The sequence below is a fragment of the Lygodium microphyllum genome, chromosome 3, assembly GCF_053477565.2.
Source record: "Lygodium microphyllum isolate KBCC chromosome 3, Lygodium_microphyllum_v1.1.10, whole genome shotgun sequence".
Taxonomy (NCBI): Eukaryota; Viridiplantae; Streptophyta; class Polypodiopsida; order Schizaeales; family Lygodiaceae; genus Lygodium; species Lygodium microphyllum.
This window is the reverse complement of record NC_141137.1, coordinates 99,819,559-99,840,851: the sequence shown is the minus strand read 5'-3', so window position 1 is coordinate 99,840,851 and position 21,293 is coordinate 99,819,559. Positions and strand designations below refer to the sequence as shown.

The window sequence follows — 21,293 nt, the reverse complement described above, 5'->3', positions numbered from 1 at the left end:
ATATAACTATTACCAGGCCAAAGTTGAGCTATGCTGTTGGATTGGTAAGTCAGTTTATACAGGCTCCAAGGAAACCACATTTGGATGCGGCTAGACGTATACTCAAGTATGTGAAGTCCGCATTGCAGTATGGACTATTTTATGAGACTGGGGTTCAAATACAGTTGCATGGATACACTGATGCTGATTGGGCTGGTAGTATTTCTGATAGACGATCTACCAGTGGATATGTGTTCTCTTTTGGGAGTGCTGCAGTCACTTGGAGCAGCAAGAAACAACCTACAGTTGCCTTGTCGAGCACAGAGGCTGAGTACAGGGGTGCATCAATGGCTGCATGTGAGGTAGCTTGGTTACATAAGCTACTTTATGATATGCATCAGCCTACAGATGGGCCAGTTGTCATTTATTGTGACAACATGAGTAGTATACACTTGGCAAATAACCCAGTCTATCATGCTAGAACAAAGCACATTGAGGTGCATTATCACTATGTACGAGAGAGAATTTTACTAGGTCTTATTGATCTAGTTTATGTCAACACAGAGGATCAGGTAGCTGACATATTCACGAAGGCATTGGACGCAGAGAAGCTGCGCAAGTTCAGAGACCTGCTTGGTGTGTAGGAATTGGGATTGAGCTCGAGGGGGAGTGTTGAGATATCGAGCTCCACTCGTGATATGCCAGGGTGACTGTTATGCATTTATGTCACCGACTTATCAGTTGCAGATGCGGTTGGTACACCGCCCATGAATAATAGCTAGATGACAGCTATCCTTATCTACTCTAGTTCATGGCTCAGTTAGTATGCCACCTTAGTTAGTTGAGTTTGGTTTGAGACCCATATATAGGATTCTTCTATTTCTTTGTATGAGAGTTCTTTTTGGCTTGCACAACTAAGAAGAGGAAAACTGTTTTCAGCCTCCACCTTTGTGTGTATTCCCCATTGTGCAAAGCTTGAAAGCTACAAGTGAGACTCCTTCCTTCTCTCACATAATCTTGACAAAACGTCCATGTTAAGTCCTGTGGTGCTGATTTCTTCTGCTGCAGGTCTGCATTTTCTTTCTTCTATTGCTGATTGGACCTGTTCTAGACTGCTACAACTGGTTATCTAGCTTGGGAAGGCCTTCCTGCTGCTCAAATGGCCTGTTTTGAGCACTATCCAGCCTGCATTTTGGGTACACCGTCCTGCACTTCCTGATCTGACCCTGCGTTTTGTGTTTTCTGGCCCTTTACAGGCAGCAGAACAGTTCTTTCAGGCTATAAACTCTATGTTTTGATAATCAGCATCTGCATTCTCCATTTCTAATCCCGTGTAGGGCTGGCCATATTTTCAGACTGCTTTCTCTATTTGGTGGCTGCCAGCACTGCATTTGCGCATCCTTTGGTTGCATTTTGGTCTATATTCTCCTGTTTCATCCCTCTATGTAGTAGTCGTCTTGTTCTCTGATCAGCTTTTGCGATTCATTGCTCTACTTTAGAAAGGGTTCCTGTATATCAAGTTGTCATGTTCTATGCACCACATTCCATGTACTATTCAACCATTTTCTATGTGCTTTCTTTATTGCTTGAACTTTTGAACTATTGTGAGTCTGAAGTCTTGGCATGTACATATCTCTCCAAATCCCTTGCCTCATTTCATCTCCTCTATATCTACCTCATCATGGCTCCTCCAGGTTCTACTTCTGATGACACTTCATGATACAACCATTGATTACTAATCTTCAAATGTTATGTTGGAGTCTTGTTGTGTTTAGATTCAAGTTTTGATTAGGATATTAACTCTCGGTGCTCCAGATGTTCAAGCTTCAAAGAGGGGTGACCTACAAAAGGAAAAGAAGATTTAGTGCCACCATTGTGGCAAGAAGGGACATCCCCAAAAAGATTGCAAGACCTTAGCAACATTGCAGAAGGAGAAGGAGCAAATAAAGCAAGAGGTCAACAACTCCATCGACAAGTCATCATCTTCTACGTGTCCATGTTCAAGCTCCAGCCATGTAGCCCCAACACTAGTTGCATGGACCTCCTTTCAAGCTTGCTAGTATAAGTGATGCAAGTCATCCCTCACAACTCTCTAGTTCCAAAGAGGGAGTGTGAAACACTGGTGAGGTGGGGTAGTTGGGCTCATCTATACATGCATACAAGTGCAAAGGACCTAGAGAGGGCTTCCCTTATGCATCAATCCTAGAGTTGGGATTGACATCTAGGTCCATGATAAGCTATTTCTTGACAGAGACTGGGCTTTGCTCCTAGTCCAAGCTTACATGAGGGGAAACTTTGGCAGTAGGAAGTCCATCCTCTAGAGGCATTGTTGGTAGGATGATTACATATATTGCTATAGATGCATTGTTGACAAACAAAGAGAGCATTATGATTCCTTTCTACTTTCATGAGCTGGTATGATCGACATCAACATCAAGTTCTTTCCAAGGCACCTTGGTGGTGGCTTGATCACCCATTGCTTGGGTCTCCATGGTCCTATCTAAGAACAGCTGGAATATATCTCAACCAGCACAAAGTATGAAGTGAGAATGACTGGGCAAAAAGTGCCTATAAATAGGCTGAAGAAAAGGGGAAAAAACTATACAGTAACCCTGCATTAAATGCAGCCGACTGGGAAGATCAGACTGCCCTGCAGGCTGCCACATGGCAGTCTGATTGGACTACCTGCCCACTACCTGCCGAGGTGTTTGCCCACCGCCCCTATGGCCTGCTACTCATTGCACCTACCTGCCCTCTTGATCCAACACCATGGAAATGAGCTCTTACCATTTAAGAGTCTTAGAATACCCTGATGCAATCAAAGCAAAGGCACTGAACCAGGGAGTCAACTGTGACCACAAAGTCACTGCCATGTCTTCAAATGAAATCACCTCACCGGCATTTTGAACCTGCATTTACAATCGCCAAAGCTTGTTAATGTGCTCTCACATGGAGGTGGACTTGTTTGGGTTCAAAGTCCACATCTAAACCCCTAGAGACATCATCCAATTGTACAGTTAGTCCACAACTCTAGCCATATCTCAAGAGCAATTGTCAAATTCTAAATTTGAGCAATCACAGTTAGCGTGCACGAGAGAAAAAGGAACAAGGGTATTCAACTTGTGCCAATGTGCCTGAATCTTCTCCAACTGCTGCTTCTCCTCTTGAGAAAGAGTGGAAGAGTCCTTGACCTTTGGATAGGCAATTGCTTCGGTCATAAGCTAGCTCCACAAGATCATACGGCTCCAAGATAGCCTCCATCCTTACACTCCATATCCTGTAATTTTCTCCGTCAAGCTTCTGATCTTGTGGAAGAGCTGATAGAACAAAGACCTTGTGGTCCATGATGGCCTGAATCTCCAAATCTGCTCCATAAGACATTGCCATTGAATAGCACCACAAAAACTGGGTAAGCTCTTCTGACTCCAAAAAGGCAACCTGCTAAGGCTTCCTTTGCCTGTCCCCTGATAGTCATAACCATTGGAGGTAATTGAAAATCAAATCTGCATGCAGAAAGGCCAAAATGCAGCCTTTCTTCTCCTTTGACAATTGTTCCTTCACACAAAAACAGCTAACAAGCCTCCTTTCACATGCTTCTCTGCTCATTCCAGCCTTGTCTCGATGTGCATCCCTCCCACTCGCACTCGAATACCGAAAACACAGCCTTGATGTCGTGCCAAAATCTCCCCTTCAGGTCTGTCCATGACCAATCAGCCCCTTAACACTGCTCTGATACCATATTAGAGTCTTGCAATGCAGAAGTGTATGACTCAGCCAAAAGAAAACATTGAACAAGAAACAGAGAGAGAAAGAGAGAGTAGAATGTTGAAGACTGCAGTAATCTGAATGCCGAATATAGAAGGCAAAGTATGTACAAAAGCCTATATGCATATGAACAACCAGAAAATCTCTCAACTTGCATAAGATTGAAGTGGCATGAACAATCTTTGTCCAAATCCTAGAAAGGGTCTCTACAATGAAGACATAGTGGAGATCCAAAGTGTGGTTGCACCTAGTAGTTCAAATGTACCATGCAATAATAGTAGCAATCAGCTCCTATCTATGATAGTGTTCTTGGGTCCACTATGCCTACGAGTAATTTGGAGTAGGGATCCTACTCAGATGCCGACCAATGATGAGAAAGGAGTAGCTCACATAAAAATCCTCACATCGACATGCTGGGCCCCTATCTATGATCCAAGCCACAACCCCCCAAGTCACAACAATGGTCTCTATTTTGCTCTGAAAGACCATCATGAGGGCTCTTGTCCATACCTCCTCAACTTGGGGACAGTCCCATAGGCAACTCACAGGATTATTTGCTACGATTGCAGCTTTGGGCACTACGATTGTGATTTGCAAACTCGCAATTGTGATTCCGTACTAATACTCCATGACTACGATCTAGAGTCACAGCTACGATTTATGCTCTCCTTGGTGTAATTGCCACAATGATTTGCAAATCACACAAAAGGCAATACTATGATTGAGATTACATAATCATATAGATGATCTCTCAATTGCAATATGATTGCGACACCAATCTTGCAAACAAGCAACACAATCTACAAGTGTAATTGCAACTCAAATGTTGCAATCCCGCTTTTATGTTTATCCCAAATACTACTGCAAGTCCAAGTTTGGTGTTCGCACCCATGAGTTAGCACCTGCAAGTACAAGTTCACAATATGAGTAGTAGATAATAATTAGTGTCTGTTACCAAGCAGCGTTAGAGCACACATAATGGAATCTGAGTGCATTGAGTGGGAAATTCTAGGCTGTATTGGGAGGTGTGTGTGACTCGTGAGGGTATCTAATGACTTGCCAGAAATGGTACGCATTTTTTTAATTTGTAAAAAATCATGTCCGTTGTTTTGAGTATGTTCACATGGCCATATTCCAAAAACGACCAAAAATTACATGAAAATAAAATTGCAGGGACTTTTTTGCGATTCCCAATGCTGCAACTATAATTCTGCAATTACGACCATGTTGCAAAGTTTCACTCCGAATCTATGATTTGTGCACGCAAATTTTGATGCAGAATTGATATTTGATCAAGAAAATGGGATGTACTTACAAAAATGTATCAAAAGATAATTATGCATGGTTCGAAATATCACTTTTATGCAAAAGGAATGGACAAACTCTTAATCAAATTCTGTGCTAAACTGCAATTTCCAACATAATGTTAACACATCAAAAATACCTATTACATCAGGAGACTTTCACACAAAAATGCCCAACATACGCAAACTTTACCATTTCAATGCATCAAGGAATGAATCAAAAAAAAGGGAACGAGAAAAAAGGCTTTCTTATCCAAAAAACTAAATCTCCTCAAATTCATCTAAAATCCTTCTTCTAATCTATCTACAAACAAGAGAGATTCTAGCATGGAGCCGAGCCCACCTTGCACTAATTCTGCTTTTTTAACCCGGCTTGATTCCGCTCTTGCATTGGAACCTTGCTCCCCTCTACCGTATCCTCTTTTAGCGCGCTCCTAAAACAAGCTAAGCCATCGAATAGAGCTCAAATCTTGGATTCCTTGTGAGATTGTATGCCTCAAGCCACCTATAATGGGATCAAGACTTAATCATCACAAATGTCCAATCTCTCTCCTCAAACAAGCTTGTCCCTCACCTCACATCATGCATGATCTAAAGATGCTGAAGAATTGGATAAGCAAGAAACAAAGCACTCCATGGCTTCTTTTCATGTCGCTTGTATACCCTTCTCCACCTTCGCCCAATCCTCCCCGAATTCTCCATGCCTACTACTTGTTCGCAAGGACCATGAAGAAGAGAGAAGAGGAAATGCAGAAGAGTAATGGAAGAGAGAACTCTCACCTCTCACTCTCACCTCTTCCTCGCACTCACTCGCCATGAAATTCAAACTAACAAGAAGATAAGAGAAAACTCGAGCTTCAAAAGTGAGTTACTCGTAATGGCAAAAAATATATCATACAATAAGACTACATGTTTATAGATACAACCTCCAAAAGGTTATGCGAAAATGAATATGATTGCCACAAATCTAATAAGATTAAGGCATGGACCACTTATATCCATGTGGCTGGTTACAAAAATGATGGGTAGACTAAAGAGGACAAGGGAATCCGTATCAATGCTCATTATAGTTGAGGCAGTTATTCCAATCTTCAAATGGCAATGGCACTTTTGTTGCTTTTATGTTGTCTTCAAACTTCCAAATTTCCTATTAATTGAAGCAGGCATACTCCATGGCACGATCAAGAGCTTGGTGATGATACCATGTTGCAAGTGTGGTGAGCCCAAGAGAGGTTGAGAGAGAGAGAGAGAGAGAGATAACATCACAAGATCATGCACTTAGAGGCTAGTGCAAAGACATATTTCCAACATAAGCTGAACTGAAAGCATCCATCAATGATCATCTCCTTTGGAATCATTCTAATTTATGGTCACTATTTGATCATTGAACTGCACAACACAGATGCAAATTCTCCAACATGGATTTTGGCAAATATTTTCGGTTTTTCGATGAATTCCCATCTCAACACTCAGAATTATCTTACCTTCCATGTAGCAGAACTTGGGCCTGGTGGACAGCACGCGGCCATGCCCATTTTGATTCATCATCTTTTCGGCCTTTCTCATTTTTCTTGATGCTTTACAAAAACTAATCTATAATTGTGCTTCAGTTGGTGAAGTTGATATTTCCATATGTTGTGTTCTCCTAATGCTTTTGATGTAATTTCTTGACGCTAATGTAACGTGCCCACCTATCGGTTGTCCAGGCACGTTTTTGGTGGTCCATCAAGAGACGAATCTAAGTGACGTCGCCCGACACTCCCATGGAATGATAAAAACGTGCCTAGACAACCGAGGCGGGCACGTTACAGTTGGTATCAGAGCTAAACTTTGTAATGATATGTGATTGCTTAATGTATGGTTCGTAAACATATCCTAAACAGAATAACCTAAGTGGTATGGCTTGATTGTCAGGCACCTTCTGCACCCACGTATACTGACATGCAAGAGAGAAATTTCCTTCTTGAGTAGATTAAAGCACCCGAATTTGGTGGAAAAGGGATAGACGTCATAACGGAGGCGGAAACATTGATTGAGTCGATAAATGATTATTTCTCTGCTTCAGGAACTACTTCTGCCAATCAAACAATGATAGCCAAACTTAAGTTAGTTGGCCCGGCTCGGATATATCATAAGTTGTTGTTTTAAAAGTCCGCATGCTTATAAGTGGTCAAAGTGCCACAAGAATGTGTGATGGGTCCTACCCCACACGTTCCAGAATGAAATCCCCAATTTCTTCCAAGATGAGGACATCTCGAGTTCTCTAAGGAGAAGAGGATGTAATATCCCTACCCCCTCTAAGCATAGGAACCCCCTCTCCTAAATAATTAAATTATTTCAAAAAAAAATTATCCTCCCCCCTTGTCGTTGCCGAACAAGTGGCAGGGGGAGGAAGTAGGAGTTGACGACGGCAGAGCTGGAGATAATGGGGACAATGGCGACGATGCCGAACATAAAGATGACGATGATGTCGATGGGGAGGAGGGGCACACGTGTGCCACCCCCCCCCCCCCCCCCCCCCCCCCCCCCAACTATCTCTTTTCCCCCAGGGACGTCGACTGCATGGCGGCGGGCCAAACTGGCCGCCCAGATATAAGGTAAGGAGAAGGGTCCCATGTCACCCCCCCCCCCGCCCCCCCATGGCAATGGAAGGAAAGGGGAGAAGAGAAGGTATTTTCTCCAGCTCTGCCGTCGTCAACTCCTACTTCCTCCCCCCACCACCTGTTCAGCGACAACAGGGGGGAGGATTAAAAATTTTGAAATAATTTAATTATTTAGGGGCCCGGGGGGGGGGGGATATTACAGCTGACCTCACTGGCTGCAGGCTCTTGATGCAACAGCCTCACTTGACTATTCTTTCAAGACAGCTAGCACCAGATATGCGTTATCAATCCCACGGCTCTCCCCAACGATCAGCAAGACACACCTACCATGGGTCACAGGGGTCACATTGAAGCTGAGGAGAATACCAGACCAAGATAAGAAGGGATGTCTATAACTATGTCATATTCCATAAATAACTGTTCTCTCATACCACTTTCCTTGGAGCTCACGCTGCTTCTAGAGCATCTGCATCAACTAGGCCATTAACTCCTCTAATAACTGCCTTTTACTCACAAGATCAAAGTCTTGTTCTAGGAATCCTCATAGTGCACACTGAGTAGTCCGCTGCACCTAAACCATCCCTGTATGCCAATGCACCAGATACCTACAAAGTACACTTGCCATTTAGCCCATCATAGAGCAACGAAATTAGGTCCTCCGATTGAAATAATGCATCTGTGAAGCATAGTTCAATGAAAACCTATATCGGGACTTTGCAACATTTATACAGCACAAAATCACAGAAGTACACAAAATATAGAATCAACAATTCTTCTTGTTGTATGAAAAGTCGCATTGCAACAAAAACTACATTTTCCTCACCTTGCTTATGGGATATGTGATTGGGAAAAACAAGACGATCAGTATCCGAACTACAGGGATCATTGCCGCTCCAACTGCCAGCCCATACCTTGAGCATACAGCTTGAGGGAGAATCTGGTGTAAAACTGATCTTCCAAGTTGTCAACATATTTATGGCGACAGAAACTTTATCAGACAATGAAATACTCTTAAGAGATTCTACAACAACGCTAACCTCGCCGAACATGAGGATTAGGGTAACTGAAATCAGGATTGCACCCCACGCGGTTACCAATGCGTCAAGAAATATTGGTAGCGCCTGCAAAAACCAGAAATTGTTTGTGTTAGCCCAGTGCTGCTGCACATACTTAAACATTGCTGAAGGGAATAAGAGTAGCACACCTCCATGGCGAGTGCATTTCCGATCAGTAGAGTGCATAGCAGTAAATGCTGATTCTTCACGACAGGGAGGATTTTGGCTGACAATAAAAGACAATTAGTTCTACGTGACAAGTACCAGTGAATGGAAAACCGTTGGACCAATAGAAAGTTTGTTCATGTGTGCAGTTAACGTGCACCACGTGAGGACGTACCAGCATATTTCTGATCCTGAGGTGTGCCAGATTTCATTAATACCTCCAAGTCGACAAGACCCAAAGACATCAATCCAAGGGTCAGACCTGACATTAATCCAGCAAAAAGGACCAGGCCGACGATGACGATTAGGTATAGCCAGAAGGTTGTACCACAGCAATGTTCAGCCATGTCTTGGAGTCGCTAATCTGGTGAAATTTGCCTTAGCGCTTGACGGGCATATGAAACTTTCACAAATGTCTTGGAGTCACCAATCTGATCAGTTTTGCCTTAACACTTGGCACGCATAAACATTCACACATGCGAGGCATTTGTTCGGAAAGAAAACGGCAGGACTGTGAGGCTGAAGCTTGTCATTTCAGAAAGGTGTTGTTGCCAAAGAGAAGTCCTCTCTCCTCCAGTGAACTTTGCTGAGAGTGTGGACAACTGGAACAGAGGCTTCCATTTTAATAGGCCAATGCAGAGATTGACCACTCGGTTGAGACTCTTGCATAGACCTCGAGATTGCATGCGAAAGGTATAGAATCTCAACTCTGAAAGAGGGGGATCAAGAAAAGGCAAGAAATATATGCTTATGATTTCCGCTCGAGTGTTTGGCTGCACATACTGTACCTGAAGGTGAATACCATAGCCTGTGTACGATAGAGGGAATACAAAACCTCTGATTAATACAGCGCGGATTAATACTGAAAGAAATGGCTATGATTTCAGCTTGAGCACACACTGCACGTGAAAGCGAATACTATGGGGCGCCATGTGTGATAGAGGAAAGGCAATATTCAAGCCAGGCCATGCAAGGCATAAATAAAAGCAGACATCTGTTGCCCAAAAAACTGGCTTTTCTTGCCTCACTTTCTTCGCTCTTCGAATCTTTGCTGCCACAAGCACACAACTCTCAGGTGCGGGATTAGGATTAAGAAATCCAATGTTCGAGGCCTTTCTTCGTGTCACGTCAAGAGGAGAGCACTGAGTTTGTTCTTTTTCGTGCACACAAGCTCAGAGCTATGGCCATGCAGGAGATAGGCCGGCCTTGGTACCTGCCAACAGCATTCTTCTCAAACGTGCTTCGGTTGCACCGAAAATGCGTTCCATTGTATTCGCTACGCGTCGTGTGTCGTGGGATGGCGAACACTTGTTGTAGTTTTTACAAGCTGGGGCAGTAAGGACTCAGGAGGTGGCATACTCCCCTCTAGAAACATGTTTGCATGCATAAGACCTGACTCCTAGGTTCTATGTTAGGGCGCGGAGTGCTTAGATTCTTCGGACGTTTCGCTTAGGTGTTTCAAAGCATGTTTCATGTGGCAAGAAGATTCATGAGAGGTTGATATAAGAAATATAATTCGGACTTGGAAAGTTTTGGTGATTTAGACTAATACAATATTGGTGAATCTATGAAAATGTAATATATGAGGATGTAACACTCACTGATATACAGGGAGCGAAAAACCAATATTAACCTAGACTGTATCTTTGGAGAAAACCCTTATGAATATTTTTCACAGACAAACACATTTAACAATGATTTCTATTCACACTAAGTATATCATGGCATGTATATTATCCTCACATACTCAGTCTCTAATATCACATAATTTTGACAACCCATGAACTATATTTATAAGAACTTCTTCTTCTTCTTCCCCATTGTCTCTCTCTCATAATTAATTATAAATCGCATATGTACATGATCATACATGTATAACACCTTAATTAAAATACAATTATACATATTTTATTAACAAGTAATTGATATATTAATTATTAATATATAATTATTTATTTTAAATAATAAACCATTATATCATTAATATGAATAATACATGAAAGATAATTACATACAATAATTATTAATTAGTTACATTAATAACATATTAATTAATATTATAGATTATAGTTATATTTTAACATTTATATCTAAAATATAATGTGTATGTGTGTGTGTAATTATATACATATATATTATACATATTTTCTTAACAACTAATTAATATATTAATAGTTCACGTATTAATGAATATGTTAATATATTAATAACTATAATTTATACATATATTATTAAATTAGCATGCAATTATATTATATATATCATTCTTATTATTTATATCAAATATAATTTGATATATACATATTGATAATATATATATATATATATATATATATATATATATATATATATATATATAACTTATAATTAATTTATATAAATATTAATAATACTTATATATAATAATTAAGTATTAGTACATAATATAAATATTAACTCTACATATACATGTTGATTATATGTTAAGTATTACTTGCATAATAACATTTAATAGTTAATGAATAGTACATAATCAATGTTTATATACATGATACACACACATTTTTTTCTTTTTGCTTCTTCTTGTTTTTGTATTCTTTGTGTCTGTGTGTATGCACGTATGTATATATATGTGTGTGTGTTTAATTTATGTGTGTCTATTTGTGTGGTTTAGTAAATGTGTGACCTCTCTCTCCCTCTCATCATTTTTATTTTCTTTCCTTTCTTTTTCTTCCTCATGTATCTCACCTTTCTTCACCTCATATGTGTGCATACGCACATATGTGAACATATGTGTATGCATCGCATGTGTGTGTGTGTGTGCGTGTGTGCGTGCGTGCATGCGTGCATGTGTGTGTGTGTGTGTTTGGAAGTGCATGTTTTATAAGTGTGTATACATTCTCTCTTCTTTGCTCTCTCTTTATTTTTTCTCTCACTCATATATATTTCCATGTGTATGAGCATATATGCATATATATGCACATGTGTGTACACGCATACATGTGTATGTATGCATATTGTTTGTGTGCTTTTATACTCACTGCATTTGTGTGTGGTTTTAGAGTATTTACAGGTTGCATGAACATGTTCAACCATTAAAATTATTATCCCATCCCATATGTTGAATTAAAAAGAAAGTTTAACTCTTTTTTATAGTGTATGTGCATTTCTTGATATTTTTATACACATTTCATGCACATGTTTGACCATAAAAGTATCATATCATTTTATATATTTAATGTTTAAAAACTTCATGAGAGAGAGAGAGAGAGAGAGAATGTGTATGTTCAATTAAGAGAATGTGTGTATGTACGTGTATTCGATGTGTGTGTGTGTGTGTGTGTGTGTGTGTGTGTGTGTGTGTGTGTGTGTGTGTGTGTGTGTGTGTGTGTGTGTGTGTGTGTGTGTGTGTGTGTGTGTGTGTGTGTGTGTGTGTGTGTGTGTGTGTGTGTGTGTGTGTGTGTGTGTGTGTGTGTGTGTGTGTGTGTGTGTGTAGAAAATAAATATAACTCCCACTCACCAAGAAAAAACCCTCTTTATTTGTTGAATACCAAAGTTACTCCTTCTCCTTATGTCACATAGGCTTAAAAGCCTTGTGGTTGGTTGGGACAAACCTTAAATAATATAAAGAATAGAATTTTTAACTGAAAAAGAAAACTTGTAAACAAAAAAGAAAACTTAGCTCCTGCTTTCCATTAGAGGTGTGTCACACAAGCTCTAGGAGGAGTAAAAGGAAGATAGCAAGAGAGCAAAATTTCCTCTAGTTACACAAGGTGTTGCAGGAATATGTGAGCATTTGCATTCAATTGCATCCTTTTTGTTGGCCTCATCCCATTGCTTTTAGTGTTTGCATTAATCATCGTCGGATTTTCCATTCATTGCCCCCACTAATGTGTTGCAAAACCTGGATTTTCTGTATGGGTTACAAGCACTTGGAGGGTTTGCTAAAACTATGCTCCCCCCACTATCTCTCCATGTGAGTAGGTGCAAGTGGGGCTAGTTTATTCCCACTAACATCATTGCACCCCAGTGCAACATGGCCCTTAGTCCATACTCCATACCCATCGATGTGCAAGTCTTTTGTTCGGATTTTACTTAGGCATATTATAACTAGTGTCATCCTAAATACAAAGTTAATATTGAGTTAAGATGCCCAAAAGATTATCTTTCATGATTAAGTGAAGGCCATGTTTTTGTTAATTACATTTTTTGCTTTCAAGACTTCCATTAGTAACTCTAGACCTACATGTGGTCTTACAAGTGCTAATGCTGAGAGCAATTTTCTCATGGAGGAGGTCTTACAAGTGCTAATATGGTCTTACAAGAGATCAAGTGTACTTATGGTGAGAAGAATGTCAAATGCTAAGGAAACTCTCGTGAGAGAGACAAGTTAAGAAATAAGTCACATAACAAAAATAATGTAGAATGTTATTCCTCTAACAATAAGAGACACATGAAAAAGGACTACTAGAAGAACAAGCAAAAAGGAAATAAGAAAATGAGAATGATGGCAAAGAGAAAAGTAAGGCAAAGGTTCAAAGATTAATGAGTGTGGAAGTGATGATGGTGATGTTTTGTTTGTATCCTCTTTTGGTGATGCATTATTGATAACCACGAATAATGGTATTTCTCAAAACTAGCTTATGGATTCTCGAGCATCGTTTCATGTTACTCCACATAGAGATGATCTTCTTTATTTATGATGTTGGAATGAGAGAATGCATCCGTCTTAGAAATAACTATGCATGCATCATTATTGGCATTGGGATGTACACTTGCCACTACCAAATGGTTCTTCTTTTGTCTTGCAAAATGTATGACATGTTCCATACTTGGCCAAAAGTTTTATCAATATAGGATAGCTTGATGATTGTGGTTATAGTGCAATCTTTGGTGATCATGTGTGGAAGATTTGCAAGGGATCTCGTATTGTGGTAAAAGGGCAGAAATCAGGTACTTTATATCCTCTGTATGTTTCTAGTATTAAAGACAATGTTGTAGCTGTCACAAAATATCCATCTATTTATTTATGCCACCAATATCCAGGGTATATGACAATCATCAATAGAATGAAAGCTTTGTGTCATTTGAACTATTCTCCTTACCTAAGTTTCTCTTATCTTGGTTTTTATGAGCATTTTCTCTTTGAAAAGTAAACAAAAATGTCGCATAAGAAAGGTGGTGGGAGTAGAAGATTAGAATGTCCTAATTTGGTTCATAGTGATTTGTTTAGGTCAATGCCCATAGATTCTTTGGAAGAAACATTGTATTTTGTCACTATTATAAATGATGCCACAATGAAGGTTTGGGGTTACCCTCCTTTCAGTAAGACTAATGTGTTGGATATATTTCAAAAGTTCTTAGCATTAGTAGAGAACCAATTGGGTAAGAAGCTTAAATGCATGAGGACTAAAAATGGTATAGAGTACACCTTACATGCCTTTACAAATTTTTGTGCAAGCCATGGTATCAAGATAAAGTCAAAAGCTTGTGAGAGTTTTTCTCAAAATGGTATGGCTGAGAATATGATTATGACCATTTAAGAAATGGTTCATAATATGCTCTTTAATGCTGGTCTCATTAATGAATTTTGGGTTGAAATTATAAAGACAGTAGTGCATTTGATCAATAGGCCTCCTAGCAAGCCATTAGATGGTAAGATACTATAGGAGTTATGGTCTAGCACTAGCTATAATCACTTGTGTATTTTTGGTAGTGAGACATTTATGCATATACACCTAGGGAAAAGTGGAGTAGGCTTGATCGCAAGTCCAAGAAATGAATTTTTCCTAGCTATGGAGAGTAAGTTGAAATGGGTTATTGCTTGTGGGATCCTGAATGAAGAACGAAGTATGCAACCATGATGACATCTTTAATAAGGATAAGATGCATAAGAATCTCAACATTGTTGAGATCCATAGAGTGGCATTTCAAGAGTATAGGTAGCTAACACATGAGCCGATTTTATGACTTGTTCTAGATGATGCAGGACTTGGACATCTTGCTAATATTGAGGTGGGAGTGCCGCAAGATGGTGGACAACCTCATGTTTTACAAGATAGATTGGTGGGACAACCATAGGCTCTTTTTGAGCTAGTTTTACATAGGTCTATGAGGGTCTTTGGACCTCCAATTAGATATATTCCATCTCTAGTCTATGTCATAGTCACAAATTATGGTGAGTCTTCTTGCTATACTAATGCTATGACTAGGGATGACTATCATAAGTGGAAGAGGGCTATGTAGTCATACATGGATCTTTTGGAAAAGAATGCTACCCAAAAATTAGTTCCTTTTTTAAGAGCAATGATAGAGAGAGAGAGAGAGAGAGAGAGAGAGAGAGAGAGAGAGAGAGAACTTGCAACATATACCAAAGAAGAACAAAAAAAAATGATAATAAAATGATTCATGAAAGTAGAACAATATGGCCTAAATAAAGGTTGAAGTGTCCACCCACACTTTTGACCCTTATTTAATGCTATGGGGTGAAGAACATGTTCATAGCTAGACAAACTCTTTCACATACACCAATATGTGTTCACACATGAGGTAACTAAGAATATTTACCAAGATTGGCCTTTGTGGTGCTTATAATCTTGTCTAAATAAAAGAAGGAGATAACTGGAAGACATGTTTTTTCTCCATAAGATATGGCCATCTATATTCTCCTTAGTTAATCATGTTGACTTTCCCTTTTCTAATCAATAACTAACTACATTATTTTAAGCCACTAAGAATTGTGATAAGAATATAGTGTATCATGGCCATAATGGTCAAGTTTCATCCTTATGACACATTTGGGTATCAAACCTCCAACTCTTTATTCCAATCATAGAATGCTATATTATTTTGTATGAAAAGGACAAGATCACCTACAAAAAGTTTGTGATTTCTCATCATTTAGCTTACTAGTGAAACTTACAAGTAATTGTTGGCATGATTGAAGTAGTGACTCCCAAAAGTTAGAATACCATATGGTTTTCAACCTTTACGATTCATCTCATCACTTAGCATGTTATTAATCCTTTGCGAATGCCCTAAAGCACCCTCTTGATGTCCATATAGAGGATCCCCTAATGGAAAACAATCAAGGTAGGTGCAGGAATGGAACTTGATATTCTACATGATTCTAAAGATGTAATATTGATATGCTCCAACTCAAGCAAGATCTACTAATGCATAATGAGAAATGGTGGTTATAAGTGCATAAGATAAGAGAATATTCAAAGCTTCTACATCATTCTGCATTTCTAAGCAAAGGAAAATTTATTCATTTCTAAGCAAAGGCAAAGTTATGTAGAAACTTTTGTAGCCTAACATTAACTTTTTCGAAGTGGAGAAACCCCTTAGGAAGGAAGAGTTTTAGAGATGGTTTCTACAAAATTATCAAGCTAAGTTTATTCTACAATAGTATAAGGGTAAAGTTATTATCTTGCATTGGTTAATTAAGATGGAATTCTTAGTTATTATGCAAACTATAAGGGTGATTTAGTTGTTGTGCTTTGATGGATCTCAAGCTTTTCTATTTATGACGTGCTCATTCATGACTATTTAGTGTGAGTCTTCTTTTTGGCTTTTCCTAATTGGATGGATAGAGAGGCTAGTGATTAGATCACAAAAATTATTTGCTTAATGGATTGAACCTATTTGCTAGAGTTGATATTTTTGTTGAAGTCAAATTCACTTCATTTCCTAATTTGTCTCATTTATGTAGCAAAATTGGACACTATGCTAGAGATTGCCCAAAATGACATATATAAGGACTTACACAAGAATACAACAAGGTTGGATACGATGTGGGAGTCAAGTGGATGGGAAGGACATGAATAAACAAGCTTCAAATGAATTTAAGAGTAGAAATAGCATTTAGAGAGAGAGAATGTTATTCCTTAGGTGGCAAGCTAAGAAGTGCCTTGATTTGTACATGCATGGATAAGGTTTCTAGGAAGGTCACTATTGTGACTTGGAATATAAGGAGCCTATGCTCAATAAAGAAAAAAGATGTATGCATTAACTTAGTCAAGAGATGAAAATCCAACATTCAACGTTGAGTAAGCAAAGAAGCTTATTGTCTCTAGCTCATTGAGCTTTGCTAGTAAATGGAGCTGAGACAAGGGAAGTACCATTCTTTTGGTGAAATATTATTTCAAACTATTATGTTATGATTGATGATAATAGTTTTGTACTTGCTATTAGGTTTTGTTTGATGGAAAGGAGATAAGAATTTGTTCTGTGTATACTCTCAATGCATCTTCTGTATGTTAGGTTAAGGCAATAATTCAAAGAAAAGCTAGAAGAAAGGAATGCACTTCTTGTAGGATATTAGAGTATGGCCCTTTTTGAAAGTGATAGCTTGCATGGATTAGAAAATTTGATTTTGGAAGAGAGGAAAAAATAGGATTTTCTTGTACTTGAGCATCACCTCAAAGATCTGGCATTAGTAATGATGATTCTAGATTACAATGTAATGACATAATAATCATATGGGGGAAACATGGAGATGAACTAAGCTAGGTATGCTTTATGCATATCATAGAGCATGGTGGCTTGTTACAATGATGAAAATTGGGCTACTTACAAAGTAATCTTCTCAAGTCATTGCCCTATCCTTGAGAGGTCCTTGATGGTACTCTATGATTTTTTTCTCTATGGGGGAGATTTAGTCATGGTCCTCACCACCTTTTATGTTCAACATAATATTTATTCTATTCAAGAGCTTATGCAAAAAATAATGTTGGCCATAATGTAGCTTATGGCCTCTTACCCTACAAATAGATAACATAAGTGTTTAGACGAAGTGGATTATAGTGTTGAAATCATGGCAAGCTTCAAGCCAATGATAGATATCTTTGATAAAGAAGCAATCTTCTTTTTGCTCTATATGCTGAAATTTTGTGTTGGATATTTCAATTCCTTAAAGGTACCATCCAAATTCAAGAGGGACTTTGAATTTAAAATGCAAAGGTTCAACTAAGAGTATAGTGGGAGATTATTAATAATGCACTTAATTCTTTTTTAGGAATACATTCATGCTATTGAAGTATTTCATTTGAAATAATATGGATTCAATCTTGGTGATGTATCCATGATCTTACATAGACCTTGGTTCTCTATCTAATGCTACAACCCAAGCCTTTGCCAATGAGTGTTATACATTTATCCCTTTCCTCTTAGAAGCTTAGTGAGAAAATGTTGTACTATAGATTAAAATGAAGGAATGGTCGTGATGTCCTAGATCGCGAGATGTATCTTAATCATTGTGTCCCGTGTCTTTGCTCTCATTGGAAGCTAGCAATCAGACGAAAGTGTCGCTTATCTATAAAAACACATACAACACTTCGGCAAGTTCCAATTGGAGATCATTCATCAGGTGATCTCAAACTTTGAGCGAATGGTAAGAAAAGTGTGTATCTATCATGCATTACATTCATAAAGTGATTGAATATCATATACAAAAACATTAAACATATCCATAAAATTTATACAGGGAGGTGATGCCTCATCCCAAGGAGGAATACACCTATTATAGCCAGTTAAAAGAGTTCATGGGCATGCAATGGATGGAGTGCCTGAGCCAATCCACCAGTTGGAAGGCTCGACTCTGTCTACACCCTCGATATACCAGAGGAGATAGTCAACCTTTCGGACCTTCCTCTAATCTTGGAGCCTGAGTTGGAAGCAATGATCAATGCATTGATGCCCATGGATACCGAATCATCTGATCTGCTGAGAGAGGAAGCATCCATACCATTATATGATGAGTACCAAGTATCTCACATGAAGACATTGCTTGCAATCCTAAGTGTATAGGTAAAATATGGGTGAAGCGATGCGAGTGTGATCGAGTTATTTAGGTACATTTTACGTACGCTCCATTGATCTTTTTGACTCCATTATAAAAAACACTTGTTGTGCTTTTTCAAGATGTTTTATGATTTTTTTTCAGGTTGCTAAAGTATCATATATTGCCACTTGGAAATGCAGTGCCTGAGTCTCGTAATGATGCACGACTAGTATTACGAATGCTTGGCATGGACTACAACAACATCCATGCATGTGTCAACGATTATGTGCTATTTCAAGGAGACTATGGGATTATGGAGACATGTCCAAAGTGTGGTGCTCATAGGTATCAATAGGACTTGCAGGGGCAAACCATCCCTCAGAAAGTTCTTAGACACTTTCCACTTATACTGCGTATACGTCACATGTTTCATACGTCGAGCATGACAAGCTTGACAACGTGGCATGCACAGAATAGATCCACAGATGGAGTCCAATGAATATTAGTAGATTCATGCACATGGAGCCACATTGAATCTACCTTTCAAGGCTTTGCACCAGAGCCAAGGAATCTTCAGCTCGGTCTTGCTATAGATGGCATAAACCCATTTGGTCTCTGCTCAACTTCTTATAGTGTGTGGCTTGTAGTCCTTGTTAACTACAATATCCTACCATGGCTTTCTACGAAGAAAGAACACATGATCCTTACCTTGCTCGTTCTTGGGCACTACAAAGTCAAGAATATGGACGTCTATCTCTGTCCATTAGTTTATGAGCTCAAGATTTTGTGAGAGGAGGGGATCGTTGTGGAAGATATGAGCAAGCGCGATGGTCGATGGTCCACTGCTCATATACAAGTCATTCTCATGTGGATCATGCATGATTTTCTGGGATTTGGGGAGTGCTCAGGTAAGTAGGCTTCCATTCTCGTTGTTGGTGATATCTAACATAGCTCGTTCAAGTTTGTGTTGACTAAATAGGAATGTTGGGGTAGGTCTGGTTACCTCAGGTTATCATGCATGTCCATTGTGTGGGCCATAGTTAGACTCCCAAAGGTCACGAACCATGAAGAATATGGTATATCAAGGATGTGCCCCTTTCTTTCCAAAGAGTCATGAACTGAGGGAAGGTTTTCTTGGACAACCTCTAGCACGAATGAACACCCAAAGTTGGTACGAGTTGAAAATGGTCCACATGGAGTCACATCCAAACAGAATGTGGCGGTTCTTGATTTTCTATGAGTTGCCATATTGGACCCACTTACAAATCAATCATTTGTTGCATCCCATGCATATTTTCAAGAAATGTGGGTAGCTTATTATGGGACCATATCACAGGAAAGAGAGACACTGCACGGGCATGAATGGATTTGAAGGAGGTAAGCAAGATGGAGGCGCTTTGGCCACAGTCGAGCACTGATAGTCACTTGCAACTACCTCGTGCTCTCCTTGGGTCCTGTCCACCACTAAAGAAGAGCACATTGTGAAGCAAATTATCAGGTCTATCCACACCCCGACACGGGTATGATGCGTTCCCTAAGATTCTCTTTCTCTAAAGACGACTAACTATCAAGGCTAAAATCCCATGATTGGCATAAGATATGTCAGGTTTGTATTGGCCTCGATTATAAGTAGCTTGTATATTTTGTTATTTAGTGTCTAGTTGGTGTTCATAATGCTTCTTCATTTGTGGTAGTTTGTACTACCGATCACAATCGCAGGATACCTCACTCTAGAAATACATGAGGCAATTTACAGGTTGTTGAATTTAGTGCAATGGATCTCACAGAAGGAGATCAAAGCATCTTCTACTATTGAATTCGCAAGGCGGGGAGTGGTGGAGATGGCCTGTCTCTTTGAGAAGTACCTGCCCACTAGCATGCTCACGATACAAACTCACCTTTTGGTACATCTTGTAGATGAAGTGGAGATTACAGGGCCTGTCTATATGTGATGGATGTTCTTCTTGGAGCACTTCATCAAAACCCTAAAAGGCTTTGTGTGACAACCAGCTTGGCTAGAAGGTAGCATGACTGAAGGTTCGCTAGTGTCAGAGGCATTAGTGCATATTTCATAGTGGATTCAAACAACAATATGCTATGGTCGCTAAAGGACGATGATAGACTAACCGAAGATGTGGTGGTTGGAAATGGGATAGAAAAAAGGATGGATGTTGCAATGGAGGAGAAAGTGAATCGTTTTTGTATGTTGCATCACGCATCCGTGGAGAAGTGGCTCGCTAGGTACGAGCAAGCTAGGAAAGATCGAGAAGAAGCACAATCAGAATTTCAATGTAGTACGCACCATCGATCAATTCGATATCCTGAGGGCATGGAGGAGATACCATGGTTTATGTCTATGTGAAGGTTACATGGGGCTTTGATCGCAGCTTCTTACGAAGGGGTGGAGGTCTCTATTGAGGAGTGGGAATTCTCGAGGGGATGTAGTCCGAAGGTGACCGCATGTTTTATAAGCTATCATATCTAGATTTTATATGCAACAACTAATCTAATTGTTTCAAAATACACTACAAAATCTATAGTGCGACGTGGTCGCACAGACGACATTTCTGCATTGAGCGCGTCGACAAAATGCGCTCCACAACGGATTGTGGTGTCATGTGGCAAAGTTCAAGCAAGAGAGCCGACGGTGAGTCACAGA

The 21,293-nt window shown here is 39.4% G+C and overlaps 1 protein-coding gene across 5 annotated transcripts in view; it reads right to left on the bottom strand.

Moving 5' to 3' along the window:
- LOC148038668 (DUF21 domain-containing protein At2g14520-like) overlaps positions 1 to 10,289 on the bottom strand; it is a 60,189-nt gene extending 49,900 nt beyond the window's left edge. For 2 of the 5 annotated variants that reach the window (XR_015690132.1, XM_087674210.1), the window contains exons 1-4: positions 9,047 to 10,281; positions 8,856 to 8,932; positions 8,689 to 8,772; positions 8,475 to 8,588 (exon numbers count right to left, since the gene is read on the bottom strand). Coding sequence is in view for 4 of the 5 variants with exons in the window: in XM_087674210.1 (XP_087530336.1) it covers positions 8,475 to 8,588; positions 8,689 to 8,772; positions 8,856 to 8,932; positions 9,047 to 9,218 (447 nt within the window). In the remaining variant the exon portion in view is untranslated. Of the gene's footprint in view, positions 1 to 8,474; positions 8,589 to 8,688; positions 8,773 to 8,855; positions 8,933 to 9,046 lie in introns of all 5 variants that reach the window. The other 3 variants (XM_087674226.1, XM_087674227.1, XM_087674217.1) reach the window with 3 other exon arrangements.
- Positions 10,290 to 21,293: the final 11,004 nt, after the last annotated feature.